The following is a 21,606-nucleotide window of genomic DNA, read 5'->3' as shown; positions in this document are numbered from 1 at the left end:
AAAATTCCTGTCCAGACAAGTTTCATTATCATTTCATTAAAAATAATTGCTTGTTAAGAATTAGTATAAATTTTGAGATAAGCACAGCACTTCAAGCACAAACTTTTACAATATTGACATACTGAAGAAATTGAATTTTAGCCCCTGATATACACAAGGTGACCACAGGAGGAACAAAATCATGTTCCCTGATTTCTCCTTGTCCAACTAAATTGGTCCGATTTCTCTTATAGCCACTTTTTCATTTTCATAAGGTTATATATTTACTCCTCCTTGTTACTTGAATGCACCTAGCCAATAATACTATTTCAGGCACTAATTTTTTCTATGCAAAATGGGCAAATATAACACAAAATGTATGGAGACTGCTGATTTGTTAGGAAACATTATTTAATAAGAATGCAAAAACTTCATTCACCAAATGAATGTTTTTCCCATTTAAAATTAGTTTACTACTCTCCCTATATCTCCAAAGAGAGCCTATTAGTATTTTAGACTTAAGTTTTTAAAAACTTTTGAAGAACATCCCCCACTGTTCCTTTCCTTGAACTTCACAAAAGACAGTTTTAAGTTGGGCTTTCAACATTTCCATTTCAAAAAAATTACAGAATAGCGCCTGAATCCCCTTAGCCTTAAATCATCTAAAGACGGCCTAAAATAGTGTTCTTAAAACTTCAGCTACGAACAATTTTTGAGGGAGAGCCCTCCAAACTTCACATAAAATTGTCTAAATTTGCGTTTTTACCACTCCAGTTTCAAAAACTTTCAAAGGGGAGCCTTACTTTTATCCCACCAAACACAGCCTAAAATTTTTAAGACTTCAATACTAAAACTATTTTTGGCAGAGTAGCTCCTAATTCTCCTGCGGCTTCAATGCAAAGAACTCGCGACACTCTATCTCGACATCATTCATATTAACAAACTGCCGTCTGGACAGAAAGCGAGTCAAGGTCCGGAAAAGATGATAATCCGAGGGAGCAAAGTCAGTGGGCTGTATGCTGGATGGGGCAAGACTTTGATAACTTGCAGGTCAAGTTTTTCTTTGGTCAATCTGGCTGTGTGCTAGAGTGTTGTCATGTTGCAAGAGTGCACTTTGTTGACTAGTGCTGGATACTGAGCCTTCAGAAGGTCATAGACTCTGCAGTTGTTGACTCTAGAGGTCAGTGTCCACAGCACGGTCATGTGGAACAAACTCAAAGTGAACCACTCCATAGAAATTCCACCACTAGCATAGCATGACCTTTTGTTCAAAGCGAAGCTGGCAAGATGTTGCAACTGTTTTCCCATGTCTGGATTTCGGAAAAAAATCCATTTTTCATCTCCAGTAACGATTCCAAAATCGAAGATCTTGGGGGTTGGAAAGCAGTTCTTTGCAGATCTCCACTTGCCGTTGCTGCTAGGAGGGAGTCAATTCATGAGGAACTTCTCGACAGCGCCTTTCACAAACCCTAGTTGGTGGAGGTGTCCATTGATGGCACTTTGGGAAGAATCAAGTTCTGCTGATAATGCTCGGGTCCTAGAACGCGGTTAGTGTCGGATAGCTTCCAGAAAAACTTGGTTATCGACAACAGATGGCTGTCCAGATCTTGGTTTCTCTTCAAGGGTCGTATTACCTTCCTTAAAAGGCCTAAACCAATTTTGAACAGTGAGCTCGTTCACAGAACCTGGATTGTCAACATCATTAATTTCTTTTGCCGCTGCCCTTGCATTAAGCTCTTTTTTCCACAGGAAACGCAAAACAACACGAATTGCTAGCTTATCATCCGCCATTTCAAGAAATTGTAACGTCTACACAGGTGCGAGAAATCAAAGCAACTGATAAGGATTATCAAGGTCAAACTCCGCTCTACCATTTTAGATCAGCTGTGCAGGAACCATAATTTGCATACATTACATTCAGGCCTGCCAATCCAGGACAGGGAAAATACGAAAAAACTTTCGACTCAACCTGGTATAGCTGCAAATGATACTGGCTGTTCTATTGGATATTGATGATTATATTCAGACGCTCTGTAAAACTGATTACATATACAGGGTGTTCCGTTTTAAAATGCAGAGGCCAATCCAGGATTTTTTTCTTGCTACCTATTTTTGTGAAAGTATCGCATCATTCTATTTTTGTGAAAGTTCTTTTTTTATCAGCATTGTTTTTGTGAAATTTTAGAGGCATCCTAATTTTTTAAAAGAGAAGTAGAGCAAGTGAAATTTTAGTTTGAAAAGTGTAAATGTCATCTAGTATTATTTTTAACAGGTTTTGTTTTTTGGGGAAGGGGGGGGGGGAGTTAAAAACCTAAGAAGTACGAAAAATACCATCGTAATTTGAGCTTACTGGGCTATGTACTGTGTACAATTTTTGAAATTATGAGAAAAACGATTCCCCAAAACAGATGTTGGAAGATTGCTATAAAATTGCATAAGTACTTTGGCGAGAAACAGTTAAAAATTAGTTAAAATACTACAAAAAGGTTTCTATTTAAGCGATTGTTCATATAATCCTGCTTAGAATTTTATTTTATGAGTAAATTTTGTTTTAAACAGAGAAACAAATTTTTTATTTTAAAATGCAAATTTTTGTGAAATTTTCGATGTTTTTGTGAAGCTACTGATTTTATTACTTGATTTTTGTGAAAGTACCGATTTCAAAAAAAGATTTTTGTGAAGGTACCGAAAAACGGTATCAAAATCAGCCTGTATTGGGCTCTGATCTGCAAGACCTTTATTTTCTCAACTGTTAATCCTACATGTATACTTACAATTGCAAAAACAGCCAAGTGTATAGTCTGAAAACCAATTTCATTTTAGCAACCCTTAAAATAGGGCACAAAAAATTAGAGAATTTAATTTGACCATTTTTACTTAGTTTCAGGACGTTATACCCTCTGCCTAACCACATTGATAGATAGAGTAAAATGTAAATGTGCTATTCAAAATTATACAAAGCTATTTGAAAAAAAAAATAGCTTTGTATAATTTACCACAATAGCCACAATATTACCAACTCACAGGATGTTTTCTCCACAGCTCTTTGAACTTGGGCCGTATTTTTTTTTGTGACACAACTTCTTGCATGTCTTCTAAGGTAGGATGTTGACCAACTGTATCTTCAAATGGCAACATGTACTGATCAACTGGACCTACAATAAGTTTAAGTAGAACATTTCATAAGTGCATAAGGTAGATGAAAATTATTAGGATTAAGCTCAAAGCTTATGATAATATTCTTATACAACATAGGCATCAAGGCAAGAATGGCATTTTAAATCTTATTTTAGGATACACACACACTACTGTTGAAACATACAAGAGCCTGGGTTCAATGTGCTAAAGCTGAAATTTGTCACCATTTTTTTTTTGGGGTGGGGGTAAGCATCATTAGAAGGAGTAGTTTTCTCCCCCATCGAAATACCCCTTTTTTTTATAGTCATAAACCATTCTTGATGTTGAAGATTGTGATAGCCACTTTAGATGACAATATCTGTTACAGAATTGATATTTGAGTTCTGCAACTGTAACCCATTAAAAACAGATCTTTTGTCAATAGAAATACAAACTACAAAATTTTGAATAATTTTTATTAATAATTAATGACACTACAAAATCCTGGAAAAATATTTTCCCATCACGTTTTGTCAGAGTTTACATGCATGTTACACAAAAGTTAATAAACTAAAACTCACAAAAATACTAGAAGGTCTTAGCAACCAAATTTTCGAGTAAATTCAGATTAAGTCAGAGTATCTCACAAGGATCTGTACCCTTGTGATCCCCACCTTGTTCCCATTATTTATAGTCGGAATAGAGATTGGGGCTAATTCTGATCAAGGTATGGGATTGTATGCTGATGACATTATCTGGAGCACCATTGGAAGCCTGACTACTGCTCAAAGTGACATCAACTTTTCTCTTATTAAACTAGAGAAGTTTGCTGCACAGCACAAAATTTTATTTTATCCTTTTAAGTCACTTGCAAGTATTTTTTACCACAAATAGAAATTTTTATAATTATGAGTCCGAAATTTTCCTGCTGGGAAAACAAATGAATTACAAAAAAAAATCCCAAATATTTGAGTTATATACACATGAGAGTCTCAGTCATGTTCATATAAATAACTTGATTTTGAGAGGTAAACAGAGATTGAAAATTTTAAAATACACATCTGTGGCAGGACCTGGGGAGCAGATGCTCAGACACTTTGAAACACTTATATTGTGCTCATTCGTCCCGTCCTAGAATATGGATTGATTTCAAGTATATCCGGCTGCCTCCATCAGTAACCTTGATAGACTGCAAAGAGTTCAGCTCTCAGCTGCAAGAATTATCACTGGTTTTCAAATTAGTTGCCTGAAGAAGATTGTTTTGTATGAGGCAGACTTGCAACCTTTAGGACTCTGAAGCAGATATCTCATGGCCAAATACTTGGCTAAGCTTGTTAGTTATGATAACCAAAACAGAACTTCCAGTTATGTGCAAAACTGGAACAATAATCAACGCCTTAAGAGGCAGAGTCCACTTAGCTATGCTGAAGACAAGGGTTTCTTGTATAAAGAAGTTGAATATGTTTCACTGAATAGTGATCTGAATGCAGCCCCATCATTTTATGAATGAGTTTTCTTTAAACCTAATTTGTGCTCGTACAACAACAAGAGCACTCAACACCAGGAGTATCTTACATAGCTTGCTTTGGAGGTTATTCATCAAATCCCATGTGATGCATTGTAGATATATACAGAAAAGAGGAGATGGCGCTATCTCGGGTAACGATGTTTTTATCAGGGAAGGAAATGGCATTAAGATCAGTATAAAAAACCCTGATCATTGCTTGTCTTAAGGCCAAGCTTTTAGCTATTGAGGAGGCTTTGAACTATTGCACCACAGAGGATGTCAGTAGAGATATTTGGATTTTTAGTGATAGACTAAGCTCTATTCAGCATCTGTCTCAATGATGAAGACATGGTGACAAAACAACTCTGAATATAATATAATGACCAAAAAAATATTGAGCTTTGTCTGCATTCAATTTTATAATAAATTTCTGTAAATCAAACTCAGTTTGAAAAGCTTATATTGGTTCTGGGGCTCCCTAGAACCCCAGAACCTATCGACGTTGACCCCAATTAAGATATTGGAGGCTCCAGGCCAGATTTTTTCAGGGCCCCTCTTGTAGCCAAACATTACAATTTTTGCCACTTGTGAAAACATTTTTAGCCATTTTGGGACTCCCAAATAGCAGGGGCCCTAGGCCACAGCCTATTCAGCAATCAGCCTAAACGTGGGAAAAAAGGGCCCACGGACCATCTTCCGTGTGCAAAAACCAAACCTTGGCACGGCATGGAGCAAAAAGGAGAGAAAATGGAAAATCCCTGAAAAAGAAAGGGAAAAGAAGGAAAACGTCCTGACCTAAGGGATCCTGAAAAAGAGCCAAGAGAAGTTTTTTGTTTAGGATCTGGATGGGGGGGGGGGGGAGGAGAGGAGAGTCGGGAAAGGGCCCGAAAATTTTTGAGCTTTGTTTTAATTCAATTTTATAAACTTTTTTCCATAAATTAAACTTGATTTGAAAAGCTTATATTGGTTTTAGGGTCCCCTAGGGCTATAATATCATTCAAGATCATCTAATATGGAGTTTTTGGAGCAATAGTAAAAAAATTCCGGGGGAGAGTCCTGAAAACCTAATCTTCCTATCATTTTTAAATATGGGCCCTGTTTGCTTTTCTAGGGCTTTTATTTAGAAAAATTTTCGGGGAGGGGACTCGAGCCTTTTGTCATCCCAATATCACCAAAAATCGCCTAAAATTTGGGATTTTAAAAGTTTGATTTAGAAAAAATCCCGAGAGACCCCCAGAACCTTATCTTTCTTGTCAGAACATCAAAGACAATTCAATTTCAGGAGTTCAATTTTGAAAAATTTCCAGGGGAGAGCCTACGAACACCTGTTTCCTTGAAATTGATGAAGAGAATCTAAAATTGCGTTTTGGGAGCTTCAATATCAAAAAAATTCCTGAAGTCTTATCTTTCACCCCCTTCCCTTTATATAACATCCTAAAAACGCATTGTGCACCACTTTCCATTCTGTGAGGGCAAGGGATGGAAGGTTTGGAACTTTGCCCCGAAACTTTTTGAAATCGAAGATCCAAAAAAGAAACTTACTGATGGAAAACAATCACATTTTAAATACTTCAATTTCAAAAAAATACAAAGAAGGTCACCAAAACTTTCCCTCTTTTTAATATTGAATTTTTGGAACTTAAATTTTGAAAATTCTGGGGCAGAGTCCCCAAATTAATCCTCTCTTCTAACGTCATCAAAGGTTGCCTACAATTGAATTTTGAGGAGTTTTATGTAGAAAAATTTCTGGGGCAGGGTCCCTCCAATTTTATTCCATCTTCTAACATCTTCAAAAGTGGCCTACAATTGGCAGAGTTCCGAATCTCATCCTTTAACTAATGTCTTCAAAAATTTGAATCAGTTGAGAAATTTCCGGGGATAACCTCCGAGCGCCGTTGTTTTAACATCATCAAAGATCTTTTATAGTTGCATTTATCAAGCTTCAATAATAATTGCAGGAAGAGAGTCACTGACCTCTTTCCATTTCGTTACAAAAAAAGAATTATAATCACGCCTTTAAAACTTCAAATTCGACAAATTTAAGACAAAGAGTCTTGAACCTTCATTATTCCAAATATAGTCCAAAAATCCGCTTGCTAAACTAACATTTTAGAAACTCTCCCCAATCCCATGTTTTTGTACAAGTATTGTATTTTCAATTAAATTCATATTTCTTATTCTTTTTCTCTTTATTATGGTGAACTCTCCTGATTTCTGCCGACTAAAAACTCAATATACCCTCCTCCTCTTCTTTTTCTCTCTCCCTCTATATATAAGTCTGTGTGTTTATGTTTGAAAATAAATTGCAAGGCTGACAAACTTGAAAAATTGTACAGTCGGACCCCGATTTAACGAACCCCTTTTTAACAAATTTCGCGATTTAGCGAATTTTTCTTTTTCCCTGACTAAATGAAGGCAAAAACCCCCATTTACCTAATAATAAATCCCAATTAACAAATTATTTTAACAGCCAGGAAAAAACTTTTTGATAATTGGAGCTTGTTAATATTGAATTGTTTTCTAAATATTATATCCATACTGTCCGAAGCAGAAAGACTTTTCTTGGAATTAGCAATTTTTGACGGACGAGGGGGCAACAAACCAATATTGATTATGATGCAGAAAGCAATAATGAAACTCCCATTAAAACCTACTTTTTCAAAAGCTTTACATGATCCAAGAACTAAAAACATATCTCATTCAGCAGGCTGAAATTAGCACAGTATTTTCTTCTCTCCATAAAGTCAAAAGAGAACTATTTCGAATCAAGTATCAAGGAAATCGTCAAACATCACTCAGTAGTTTAAAATTTCACATTCCTAGTGTGTAAGAAGTTGAGGAAAGAATAAAAAGTGTACACTTTCTAATTATGGATATTTTTGCGCTGTTGCTTATAAGGGGTTTTAGATAAGCTAAGTGCAGTTCTAATTTTTTTTTTCACACGCCGATATTAGAAATGACCCCGATTTAACGTATAAAAGTTTTGGTCTCATTGAATTCGTTAAATCAGAGTCCAACTCTACTCCAAATATAGATTAATACAATTTTTAGAAGGGGACTCAAAGCCAGATTTTGCCGGGTGGCTCGAAAATTTGAAGTTATACACATCAACTCTTTATACTTTAATTTCCTAATAAAAATTTCCTTCGAAACTGTAAGGGTGCAGTTTAAGAACTTCCTGCACTTTTAGCAGGCAAATGAATCTTCTTTTAATCACATTACTACAGAAAAACTTCCACGTCTTCTGCGTGAACAAATCTATCTTATGCTCACATTAAACCACACCATCAGCAGAACAGAAACAAATGATAAGAGCCTGATTGATTGATTGACTTGCTCTTTAAGCAGTCACCGTTACCCTCATATGCAACTACGTGATGTCGTCAAATTTTACATATTATACATTGCATAACCAACTCAACTCGATTAACATTTAACTGTTTTCATTTTAAATTTGTTTCATGCTATGCAGCTAGCCAAAAGTTCCTCAACTCTTGAGCTCTGACGTCACGTCCGCCGTGAAGGACAAAACACGTGATTGATCATTGGGTGTTTAGACACTTGGGGGATTTTCGCTCGCCGGTTATTTATTACATTGAAAATGGAAATCTTTTCACATAATGTGAATCAGAAAGTAAGTTACATATTCATACTTGCCAAACTTTGAAGAAAAAAACAGGAGATTCCCTAAAGGTATATAGGTGATTCACCAGCAACATATTTCAGAACAAAATTCTGAAATTATGCTTTTAAATAACATAAATACTAAATTTCAAGAGAGCTGGGGATTTTTTGCAGATCAAAACTAATACGTAGCAGCAAGAAAAATAAAAAATACTGCAAAGGAAAAATCATAATGAGTGAATTTGCTTAAAGTTTCATACATTCCCCAGTTTCAACCAAAACAGTCGCTACAAAAATTTAATTACTAAAATCCAAAATATAAATAAATAAATAAATTAAATAAAAATCAATATTTTATGAAAATAAAATATAAAATAAGTAGGTATAGGGTAGCACATGTTAAAACACCTTCAAGCTTTCAAAATAATTGAAATATTTTCAAAATGCAAAAAGATTGAAATCTGCAGCAATTTTCGGCAAAGCATGTGCTTTGTTGAACATGCAAAGTGAAAAGCTTCCAAAAATAAATTTTACTAAATGAGTTATTAATTGGAAAAATTCTTTTCCCTTGACATTGATGGATGACTAGAAAAGAGCACTATCTATTGAAAAGAAAATGACACTTTTTGATGATTGATTGAAAAAACTGCAAAAACGGGAGAAAATGGTAAAAACAGGAAATCGGGAGATGGAAGCAAAAAATGGGAGAATCCTGTTAAAAACAGTAGAGTTGGCAAATATGCATATTTTAAAAACTTTTTAGCTTTTTGTGAAATTGCTACAAGGATATTAAAAATAAAGGCTTACGTCAAGAAGGTACAATCGCAAAATCTTGCATATAAGACGAGTGACATCTGATATGCAACTGATCCAAGTTTGTGTGTCATTGTGCATAACCATTTACCCTACAGTATCGGTACACAATCCAAAAAATGATGCTACATAAACCAGTGCATAATTTACGATTTTAAATGTTACAAGTATATCTTGATTGTTGGAGAACCTTAATGAACGTAGGATGCCAGGTAGATGAGTTAGAAAATGTTTCTCACAGTTGAGCGAATTTACAGTATAGATGGAGGGGGGGAGGGGGAGCATAAATGACATTATTAATAAAAAAAAGAAATAAAAATAAAAAACAATCTACTATAAGAGTAAAACAGTGAATTTCATTTCAGTGAATTATACTTTGGCAAATAGTGGCCAAAAAAAAAAAGAGAAGATCAAAATGAAAAGCTTCAGTACCTTCCTGAGCTGAACACCTGGACAACAGTTCCCACAACACGAGACCACAGGCATACATGTCTATGCGGAGAAAGGCATCCCGATTGAAATTTATAGCTCCTTCTAAAACTTCCGGTGCCATATACCGACGAGTTCCAACCTGCGAAAAAAATTCAAGAATGACTATGTTTCAACATTCAACTAAATTCTAAAATGAAGCATAAAAATATAGTACATAATGAAATTTCCTTCATACTAGTTGTGAAGCTGTTTTGCTCACTTGATAGCTTCAAAATGTATGTTTGTGAACTAATTTTTTGTTTCTCTTTTGTCTTCCTCATTTGCACTTTTAAGTATGTTCCGTCATTTTGCTTCTCATATTATGGTACAATATTACAAAGGTATGGGTGGCGGGCTCTCGGATGCCAATGGTAATACTTGTACTAAGTTTTCAATATTTATACACATCAAAAATCTTAGAAGAGTTTAAAATTCCAAGCTTTTGTTCTTAAAAAAGAAAATAAAAGCATTTGCACAATTTATAAGATGGGGAGACAACCAGCCCAAATTACCAAATAATTAAGACTAAAATTAAAAAATTCCCCTTCACCCAAAAATAATCGTGCATGAACCAAAAAATGTTTTTCTTAAGTATGAATTCAAATAAATGTGAATATTGTATGAAAAAATAAGAAATACCTGTCCATGTGCTTCACCAGGAGGCTGTCCTTGATAAAATACTAAAGCTAAACCAAAATCAGCTATACAAGCCGTCATGTCGTTTTTTATTAAGACATTTTTGCTCTTGAAATCTCGATGAGCAATAGCAGGCTTATAACCACTACCTTTTGTAGAAGGAAGTTCTTCATGGATATGCATCAATCCTTTAGATATAGAGTCAGCAATACATAGTACGTCACTCCAACTTACCAAGTTTGCCTGAAATATGTTTTAAAACAATGAAAACTCAAAATACTTAAACATAGTTTGATGTTACTTAAAATATTTCAAACCATGAATCAAAATTGTTAAACAAACTTTTAATACCAAGTAAACTAAACAATTGAGTTGAACAAAAGCCAATTTTTTAATGCAAATGAATCGGTTGTTATAGAAAGGACATAAGTCTCATTAAAGAAACTAAAATTCTTAGGGGATTCAAAAAGAAAAAAGTTTATTTCATTCATAAATTAATTAAATTCTAGAAGAATTTTAGGATTGATCTAGCCATAAGTAGAATCATTACCTTACCTTAAATTATGTTTCATTTCATCACTGAAAATTAAAATCTGTGTTAAAAGGACTTATACCTTTTCTGTACTCGATAACCTGAAAGTCTAGTTGAGAGTGATAAAATCTAAATCAAGTAAAACAGATTTATATTAAACTGATTTATGATTATTGAAATCAACATAACTTTAAGAGTAAGACACCACTTTAAATATTTTTGCACTGTTATCAGCAGAAAATAAACCAATAAGTCAAATTTTCGGTGTTATTTAATACCCCCCCCCCCCCCCCCCCCCCCCCCGCAAGAAAACATTAAAGTACGTGAATTTACAGGTTGGGAATACACAGAAGGTAATATAATCAAGTAACAATGTTACTTTTTTTCTCTCATAAAAAGTTCTGATCTTTCTAAACATGAAATTTGAAATTAATGCCTGTATAATTTAATTAGCACATCATAATAAAAGCAATAAATCAAATCTACAAAAAAATCATAAAATTATTTGACATCAGTAAAATACTTGTAAAAAGTAATACAAGCCAAAACAAGAAAGTATTGAGGAAAATATAGAACCTTTAGGAAATCACAAAGTGAACCTCTTTCATGATATGAAGTTACGAGCCAATATTCAACATGGTATGGTTCACCTCGTTTCTCTAAGCCCAAAAAGTTTAAAATATTTTCATGTTTCATTTGTGGTAGCTGGTAAATCTCTTGTTCTACCATCCAAGAATTCTTGTCCTATATAAGTAAAAATTACATTTTTAATGTCTTACATTAATATGTTACAAAAAAGTCATCATCAAAGACATAAAAACTCATACTTGGGGAGGAAAAATTTTCACAGCAACAACTTCGTTATTAACTGTAGCTTTCCAAACAGCACCAAATCGACCTTGAGCTTTAACTTCAATTAATTGTATCGGAAGCAGGCCAAGTAATGGCGAAGGTGGTGGAAGAGGAGATGGATCTGTAGTTGGCAGTTCATTAAACAGAGCCATCTTATGTCTGCGGTAAAACCAATATCCAAGAGCAACAACAATTGTTATTATGAGAAATGGCAACAATGTAAAGAGTAAAATATTCCTAACTTGGCGATTACTCGATGCCATATGAATAGGTGCAGCAGTACTTGGCTTCGTAACTGTAAAAAAAAAAAAAAATGAAATAAATTGATAGAAATCAAGGAGAGGAGAGCATTTTTTTAAATTTTTTATTTTATTTATTTATTTATTTATTTATTTATTTTTTGAGCAATAGCTTTTAAAAGCTGGATCACGGAACTTGAAGATGCTTTAAATATATGTTTTTATGAAAAACAAAACATTGTAAATTTTTAATCCCACTTCTGAATAGACGAAAAACATTTTTTTTCAAAATGACTTAAGATTTTGAATAACTTTTCTTTATATGAAGGAGATTATTTGATATTTAGTCAAATCAAATAAGTCATTTTTGAAGGCTTTTTTTCAAATGTTAGAGCAAAAAGACTACAAACAGAACTATATTCCTATCAGCTATATTTTTAATAACATGGAGGGTGATCAAAATAATATATAATTCAGCATCATTTATAGCAAAGATGTCTAATTGCTTCACACAGAGCTGAAAACCATTTGAAAATATGCCAGCACTTGTCCTGACATTCATCACAAATCCATTTGTACAGATTTGAGTTCAGGGTGTTATAGGAAAGGAATTTTTGTTGTTTATTTACATTTTTAAATCATTCACATCTCGCTTTTTGATGATATAGTCTTGTTATTTTTCCTGAATTTCTACTTACGTTTTTGAAACTTAAGACTAGCTTTTAGCTGTAATATAAAATAATATTTTTTCAACAATCGTTATGTGGTTTCTGATAAAATTATATTACATATTCAATCATAAGCAGTACAAAGCATGCTGATTCTTTTTATTTTTTTTAAGAACCATTTTTTTTTTTTTAAACTGACTGAAAAAGTTGGGAATCCTTTTCTCTTAAACTATTTCAAATATAGGATGGAACAGAGATGCCTTGGGCTACATCCGATCCGTTGAATGTTAACGCACTCAAATGAAAAATGTATTTAATAATAAGATATTTCATGTCAAGCATTTTAAATGGAAACTAAAATGAGAAAATCTCATTAATTATGACTAAATACTCAATTGAAAAATTCATTATCTGTAGAGTGTGGAAGGGGGGGATGAGGCTAGCATTGACCAGTACATATCTTTAGAGAGATTTATTAGTTACTGCGCCAGTGAGCGTGGGTTCATTGACAATTCAACGAAGGCTTGTTGAATCTGGGAGATTTGCAAGGAACATCAATTAAAAAAAAATTAATACCTGCAATGAAGAGAAAATGTTTTTAACTGGGCCAGGAAATATTAATCCTGGTCTGCACAGGACAAGAAGAAAGTTGTATTTAGTGATGAAATGCATTTTATTGTGAAAGGGTTTCAACCATGATTTGTCAAGCGAAGTGATGGAGCACTCATCAGAGAAGAACATCTTATTCTAACAGTTTAGAACCATCAGGAAGAGATGATTTGCGTTATTTTACTTCTGAAGGACCTGGCAGCTTAGTAATAGTTGAAGGGATGATGAACTCTAAAAAATACATATCTAATAACAGAAAGATAAAATTGTGCGTATGATGCAAACGTCTGATGATGGTGTTGCTGGTATCTCTCAACAAGATCTTTCAAATTATTTTTTTTTTCAAGAATAGAAATTAGTAATTATAGGGGGGGATTAATAATTATTACCAGGGAAATTAGAACTCCCTGGTAATTCCCCTGATGTAAAGCCTATTGAAAATTTGTGGAGCAGTGTAAAAAGATGTGTGAGAAAAACGGACTGCTTAATAAAGAAAACAAAGATTGGGAATGGTGGGGTGGTATGTTTTTTTGGTGGGGACAAGATCAAAAATTTATGTTATAATTTAGTGAAATCCATGCTAAGCTGTGGACAAGTCCTCATTCAAGCTAGGAGGACATATTTTGTATTAGATTGCTGTACCGTGCATGCAAGTCAACCTATACCTACTGAACAACATTGTCCCAATTAATTTGCACAGTACTGTATAATTCTTACACTGTAGTACAATTATCATGGGCCTTTTTTTTCCCCTAAAGATAAAATTTCTCATTACTTTTGATTTCAAAGGTGGGGACGCAGAATTGTACATCAGGTCATCTAGTTTCCATAAACAAAGTTTCAACAAAATAAGCCAAATGACTATCTGTGAACACAAGCATTAACTTTAGAACCTAGGTTGGCATCCAACTCCTAGCACCATAAAAGCATATACTGAGAAGTCTAAATTGAGCTTTCAGCAGTCAAGAAGTAATAAAAGAAAATGAAATCATAGATTGCACAAACCCATTTATTGATATCAAGCAGGCCTTGACCCTTTAAGACACCAGTTAGCTTAAAGCAGCACTTTGGGGGCTTACATTTTTTTTAATGGACACAGTTCCTTTACTTCATTAGAGTGGTACACTAATGAACCCTTTCTGAAAATGACCTGTTCAAAATGAGGATCTAGATCCGCCTTTGAATGATATCATAAAGACGCACAGCAAAACCAGCTTTGAAAATAATTTAAATACCTGCAGTGGTTGGAGCAAACACACTTGAAGGAAAACTCATTTTTCGATTACACATGTATCCTTCACAGCAACAAAATAACAACTGCACATTAGGACTTCGTCTTGTTTCCACGCACTCAATTTTATTGCTACATGCATCTTGGCTTCCGACCCAGCAACCTATTAAAACATTTTAAAGAAGTTATTTCAGACAAATAGTTAATAATAATAGAAGATTAATCAAATCATCATTTTACACTTTTGCAAATGGATTAATTTTATCGTTGTTCTACATTAAAACCATATACAGCTGAGAAATTTTTTTTAACAGTTTCTACTATAAAAACTAATAACAAAGCAATTAATAAATATTATTGTAACATACACAGGGTTGTCCTATTTTGTTCACCCCCAAAAAAACTGCCCTGGACAAAATGTCCTTTTGTCAAAATGTCAAAAATATAAGGTTTGAAAATAATAAATTAAACAGATTTTTCTCATTCTAGTAATATTTTTATATAAAAATAGCATACATAAATATGAATATGAACAATTGATTGCAAAATATTTTTAAGCGAAAATTTAAAAAGAAGGCATTTATGTTATGATACATAATAGTTCTTTATATTCAAGTTAAAATAAAGAATTAAAAGCCAAAGTTTAGAATTCTCAGAATATGTGTATATGTGCGAATATGTTTATAAAAATGTCACACTTCTGCAAATGGATTGAGCAATTTATAGATTATGCAGTTGGGACCTTTTGCCTGTAGTGCTTATTGCTCATGTTTTGCACAAGGTAACTGAGTAATGAATGGGGGAGTATATCTGCATTTTGGCAAATGGTCATCCTGGAAAAAGTTATGAATATGCTATTGATAGAGCATATTCTTAGATAAGATATGTATACAGTTTGTGTTCCCAAAATGTTTGATGTTTGTGTCCCCCCCCCCCTTAGTAATTAGATATTATTTCAGAAAACAAAATCGTTAAAGCTAAAAAAAGATTTCAAAACTGAAGCATTAGAAAAATAAATTATAATTAAAAAAAAAACATGAACTGAATTATTGAATAAAAAAATAATAAGTAGTATGGCTTTCAAGTTTAAGAGTTAATTCAATTTTAATAGCACAGTAAAGAACACTAAGTGGGAAGATTCTAAACACACCCCTTGGACATTGTTCATGAATTAATAGCATGAACAGCTTTTCACTGCTGGTGAAACATACCAGTTAGAAACAAACATCTTAGAACTTTTATTAGAATAGTTATAACATTCATGATTGTCTCTTATAAACTTAATATTCTAAGACATTTTAGAACACATTAAGAATAAAACAAGAAAAACACCTTTTAATTTGATAGAAAGAGAATTGCTGCTGTTTTGCCACAAGACATAGCACAAATTTCCTTTCTCATTTTCTCCAGGTTTGCATTCTTCTGTGCCATTGCATCCTTCGGCATTGTGGCTATTGACACACAAGGTCTCATTATACTTTTCACAATGCATATCACTAGCAGCAGATAAAAGGATGATACCTGCAAAGAGAAAATTTAGCTTTATTACTTTAGACATAAAATTTAAGAGCATTTGAAACAAATCAACATGCAAGATTGGGCAGACAGAATCCCTATACCAGAAAATTTTCTAAAGCTTTCTGAGAGGTTTTTATAAAAAAAATTTCGTGTGTTGTAAAGCCACAAACCTTATTCTCTATATATATGCAGTGGTCAATCTGTAAAGAAATTACGTTCCTTCATTTAACTCTCCATAAAATTCAGAAACTCAAAAACAGACCTTTCGCAAAAATCCGAGACTCAAAAAGCTGTTATGAAACAATAAAGAATATTTCATTGCTATTTTTAGAAGAATGCATGATTTGAATTCCATTTTGTTTGTGTTTACAACTGAATCAGGATATCTGATAAAGATCTAGCAATATTTTTATTATAATTTTTAAATCAATGAATTATTTACCCATAACTTTTTATACATTAACATCTTTATATTTTCAATATATGAGTATATATAAATACAGTTGGCTCTCTGTTTAACGACTTTTTCCATTTAAAGAGAACATTTCATGGTCCCAGATGCTCCACTGTAGTTTTAAAAGCATTCTATTTAAGGACACATTCTACTATGATTTTTTGTGGTCCCTTGAAAGTCGTTAAACAGAGAGTCTACTGCATATATATATATATATATGAGGGTAAATCCAAAAAAACTCTGGTCAGAGCCACTATTTTCTGGTTCTTGAAGACAATTCCTTAAGTTTTAGAAGGTTTTTAAAAATATAAAGCTCAAGTTCCGGACTGCAAAGTGGGTGACATGACAATCAACCCTAAGTTCGACGTGGCCTTCCCTCCAATCGTCAAATAACTCCCTACACTACTTTCTGAAATGTTGAACTGACATACACTCACCGCCATACACCTCGGTCAACTGGGAATGAATACTACAGGTGAGAGCCCTCTTGGCATATAAAAAGGGAATACTAGAGCGAATTCCACTTAGCAGGATCAATAAATGAAACTTCTATTTTGCATGGCTGCTAAGCTAAGATTAAAAGACATAGCAAAGCTTGGCTTTGGGAGTCTTAAGTGGGTTAACAGTAGAGTTCAGCAATTGTAGGGTCATATTTTGATACATGTCTACTATCCCGATTTTGATCTGTCCAATATATTGTTCAAAACAGAAATATGACTTAAATGGGAACTAATTTATATACTGACTTAAAATTACATAATGTTTCCTACTTTTGTTCTGTGTGAGTAATGTGTGCATGCAATTTCGAGAAATAATCTGCTTTTTTAAGATAAGGACTATTATATATTTAATTTTTAATTAAAGAGGGAATGTAAATGTGAAATGGTTAAGAAAACATCTTAAAGTAACAATTAAGAATTAGACAATTATAGTATCAACAGAATTCATAGTTTTAATTTAAGTACGTAATTCATCGATTCCTGCTCAAAATAAAAAGTCTTTAAAAAGTGCCGAACCAAAGTATTTTTATGTAAAAAAATTGAAAAGCCAAAAAAACGTAGCGAGAAATCTTTTCCGTACTTTTATTTCACTAGGTAGCAGCTTAAGCACAGATTTAACATAACTGTCTCCCCCCTCCCCCCCAAAACCAATTTCTGATGACATTTGTTGAACGAATGTATCCTTTCATGCTCTCTTTTGATACATGATATTGGTTTTTCCAATAGTCACTCACAACATAATTCCAAAAAATCAATACGGAAACAATGCTATAACTTGTTGAATCTGAAGGCTTCGGACATACAGTCAGACCCTGGTTTAATGATCTTCTATCTAACAAATTCCATAATTTAGCGAATTTTTCCTTTTCCCTGACTAAAATGAAGGCAAAAACCCCTACTTACCGAATAATAAACCCCGAATGAACGAATTATTTTAACAGCCAAAAAAAATCTTTTTTTAAAAAATTTGAGTCAGAAAATATTGGATTGTTTTCCAAATGATACATCCATCTTGTCCGAAGCAGAAAAACTTTTCTTGGAATCAGCCACTTTTAACGGGCAAGGGAGCAACCAGGCGATAATGAAACTGACATTAAAATTGTTACTTTTTCAAATGCTTTACATGGCCAGAAAACTGTAAAAAACACATCTCATGCAGCAGACTGTAAATGACAGTATTTTCTTCTCTCCATAAAGTCGAAAGAGAACTACTTCGAGTCGAGTATCAAGGATATTGTCAAACATCTACTACTAAGAACTTTAATACTTCAAATTAACTAGTGTGCAAAAAGTCGCAGAATGCTGAATAAAAAAGTCTACACTTTCTAATCATTGATATTTTTGTGCAGTTGTTTATTAGGGCTTTTAGGTAAGGTATAAGTGCATTTTTTTTCACACACCCAGTGTTCGCGCTCAACTATCCGTAACCTGGGTCCCAGGGACCCATTAATGAAATAGATTTGGGTCCTTTGGTGGAAAAAATGAGTCCCTTAAATTTTAAACAGAAAATCTTAGTGTGTAAATGAATAATATAAAAATATTTATACTTGGGGGGGGGAGGCATGAAATAAAATAAATTGTTTATTTTTGCCCTAAGTTTTTGTGATTTTATCATTGTAAAATTATTTTCAAATAATACACTTGCAAGACTTAGTTATGTGAGAAACTATTTGGTCAGTTACAATGAGATTAACTCAAAATTTACTTTAAAAATGGGTTTTACCATAAAATATAAAACAAGTGCCTCTGATTGATCAAGCAAAAAGCACTCCCTTAACCTTTGTTTTCCCTGGAAATTTTTCTTAGCGAAAAAAGCAAACAGAACCCCCCCCCCCCTTCCCAATTATCATTGGCAATTAGATAATAATAATAATAAATCGCAAGCGAATGAACCCAACGCAAAAATCGCGATCGCAAAAACGAAACATTTTCTCATATGAGTGTGAAAATTGCTCATTTGCAATCTTAAATCAGTATATTTGACTTTATTTTGACTCGTTCAAAATATCTGTTTTGGTTTTTGTTCTATTTTTAAAATCGCGCCATTTTGAAAATGACGCGATCGATTAATACCCGACTTTTGCAAGTCCAAATAAAAATAACCCATCAAAAAGAGATCAATTATTAGAAAAAGAACAAGGTTAAAGTGCTTTTGTATAAAATTCAAGTATTCATAAGCAATTTAACAAGAAAAATGTAAAGCTCCATTCTTAAGTTCAATCAATTGCTGATAAGAGAGAGAGAGAGACAAAGATGTCTTTACTATTAAAGATGTCTAAGCGAAAACTAAAAACCTTAGATTTAGAAAATAAAGTAAATCTTATTTATGACATTGAAAGGAGTCCAACCATCAAAAAGAAAGACTCTTCAAAAGCGTTACAAATCCATGAATCTGAATTTGAAATGAATGAAGATGTGCACCTTTCCTGAAGTAAAACTAGCTCTATTCAAGTGGTTCCAGCAGTATCAAAATCAAGACCATGCCATTCCTGTAAGTGGGTCTCTGCTGCGTGGGAAAGCAACGAATTTTGCTATATTACTGAACATAGAAAATTTCCACGTCAGAGCTGGATGGCTGGAGAAGTTCGAAGACCAGACACAACTCAGGCTTCAAAACACTTCACAGAGAAACTACATATTGTGCGAAAAAAAGGATTAAGTTCTGTAATTTTGTCTGTTGTATGTACATATTAAAATACTTGATGGTTTTTAACATTAAAACGCCGAAAACCGAAACTAGCGGTAAGTCGAACTTCCAATAAGTCGAAGTTTTTTGTCGGTCCCTTTAGATTCGAGTTATCGCAAATTGACTGTATTTGCCATAGAGAGGAAATACTTGGGTAGAGAGCGCGGTGCAACCCCCAAGCCATAACCAGTTCTGACAACCGCATTGCAAACTTATCTACCATAAAGTATGCTTATTAAATTAAAATAAAATAAAACTAGTTTAAATTTCAAGATTTTTTTAATCCAAATTATGCTTTTTCCAATCACGAATTGCGATAGAACCCTACTCCTTGGGGGTCTTGTTTCTACTATTGGATTTTATCGCTACCACAGGGTTCATACTCAACTTTAAAAATTAAAAGTAAGGAGTTTTGCAGGAGTTCAATTTATTTTTTAAGGACTAGTTTCTTGTTTAAAGATGCATTTCTTAAAACGTATTTCAGAAAAAATATGTAACAACTCTAACATTATTTATTTTTGCTTTCATTCAATACATTGAATGCAAAAACATACTAAATTTACAGAAAAATATGTATTTACTGCTTCTTAGACTTGAGTCGTCTCGGAATCAAAATCAAATACGATGGGGTGGGGGGAACCATTAAAATATGTTTTATTTTGGAAATGAATAAAAAAAAGGGATAAATATTGAAAATAAAGTATTTTCTCAAAAACAAAACACGTACTAACAATTTTCTGATTAAAAAAAAAAAAAAAAGACTTAAAAAAATAAAATAATTCCTAAAATAAGAACTCTATAATAAGCCGACTGAAAGTAGTAGAGGCCAAAATAACTCCCAACTATCAAAATAATTGAAATATTTACAGAATACAAAACAACAGAATACAAACTTCAAACACAACAAATACTTTTTATCCAAGCTTGTGTTTGATTTTGGCATAGAAACATAAGGTTACTCATACGAGATTGAAATGCAGAAAATATAATTAAAACATTAGGGATTGCTTTGAAAAAATTGTACAAATTATTTTAATCTTCAAAATTGATCAAAATTTTGTAGACCATTTCAAAACTTTCGTGTGACTCTATGCTGAAACACATAGAAAACTGACTAATTTTAAGAATTTTTCTTCTAAAAAATATGAAAATTATAATTCTAACAAATATAGTGGTACTACTGTTTAGCTATGAAGTTGCTATTTTATCTATTGTATAAAATATGTTATGTTTATTCATGTTAAGTATAATTAATATCTACAAATTTTTAAACTTAAAAGAAATGATTTAAATAAAAAAAAATCCGTTTTTTTTTTTTAAATCCAAAAATTGACTTAGCTAACTACAGGTGCTACGTGCGTATTAAAAAAACACGTTAAAAAATTGAAACAAAAATAAATTTCAGCGATTCCGTTCTTAACATTCTGATATTCAACACTCATAAAGAGCTATGAATTTCGTTAAAAGCTTTTCAGTTTAATGATTTTAATAAAAATACAAATGAACTTAATTTCTTTGCCTATTCGCAAGGCAAAGTAAGCATCATAAATGCAAAAAATCTTATACCCACGGCGGATGCAAAGAGATTGTTTTAACCAAAATGAAAGCATCAAAAGTCTAAAAACGGTAAATGAAAGAATTTATTAAAGCAAAAAAAAAAAAACTTTAGAATGGTACTTTAACAAGTCTACAAGATGTTATATTATTAATAATTATCGACATAATGGTCAAAATTATGGGAAAAAAATTCGGATGTGGCGAAGAAAATATCTAACAAAAAAATTGGATTACCAGTATTAATAGACGAAAAAATACTGGAATTCCGGTAAAATTTGGTAAACGTCATCACTTGTATCGGATTGGCGGCAGAAGACAATATTTTAGGTCATGTAGAATAAAAAAAATAAGGAGTTTGTAAGGAGATAATAGCAAAATTCAGGAGTTTTAAGGGTCGTTATTTTTTTTTCTTTGAAATCAGCAGTTTATAAGGGAGTTTGTAAGGAGTGCACAAATCCTGTACCATAACTTGAATTCAAGTCGTTAAAATTCAAATGAATGCCTAATGCCAGGTGCTGGATGCTTGATACTGTTTTCGTGTAAAAATCATTGTGTAAAGTCAAGAAGGCTGTTTATAAATAATTCGATTCGAGGCACATGAATGCCACCGCAC

At 33.0% G+C, this 21,606-nt stretch overlaps 1 protein-coding gene across 1 annotated transcript in view; it reads right to left on the bottom strand.

The window, feature by feature from the left end:
• The window catches only part of LOC129231636 (activin receptor type-2A-like), a 30,325-nt gene that overhangs the window by 6,190 nt on the left and 2,529 nt on the right, over positions 1-21,606 (bottom strand). The window contains exons 2-8 of the mRNA XM_054866000.1: positions 15,611-15,799; positions 14,283-14,441; positions 11,507-11,826; positions 11,256-11,423; positions 10,151-10,390; positions 9,473-9,611; positions 3,004-3,134 (exon numbers count right to left, since the gene is read on the bottom strand). Of these exons, the coding sequence (XP_054721975.1) occupies positions 3,004-3,134; positions 9,473-9,611; positions 10,151-10,390; positions 11,256-11,423; positions 11,507-11,826; positions 14,283-14,441; positions 15,611-15,799 (1,346 nt within the window). The remainder of the gene's footprint in view (positions 1-3,003; positions 3,135-9,472; positions 9,612-10,150; positions 10,391-11,255; positions 11,424-11,506; positions 11,827-14,282; positions 14,442-15,610; positions 15,800-21,606) is intronic.

The sequence above is a fragment of the Uloborus diversus genome, chromosome 10 (genome assembly GCF_026930045.1).
Source record: "Uloborus diversus isolate 005 chromosome 10, Udiv.v.3.1, whole genome shotgun sequence".
Classification (NCBI taxonomy): Eukaryota; Metazoa; Arthropoda; class Arachnida; order Araneae; family Uloboridae; genus Uloborus; species Uloborus diversus.
The sequence above is the reverse complement of the archived record's forward strand: the minus strand, read 5'-3'. Positions and strand labels throughout refer to the sequence as shown.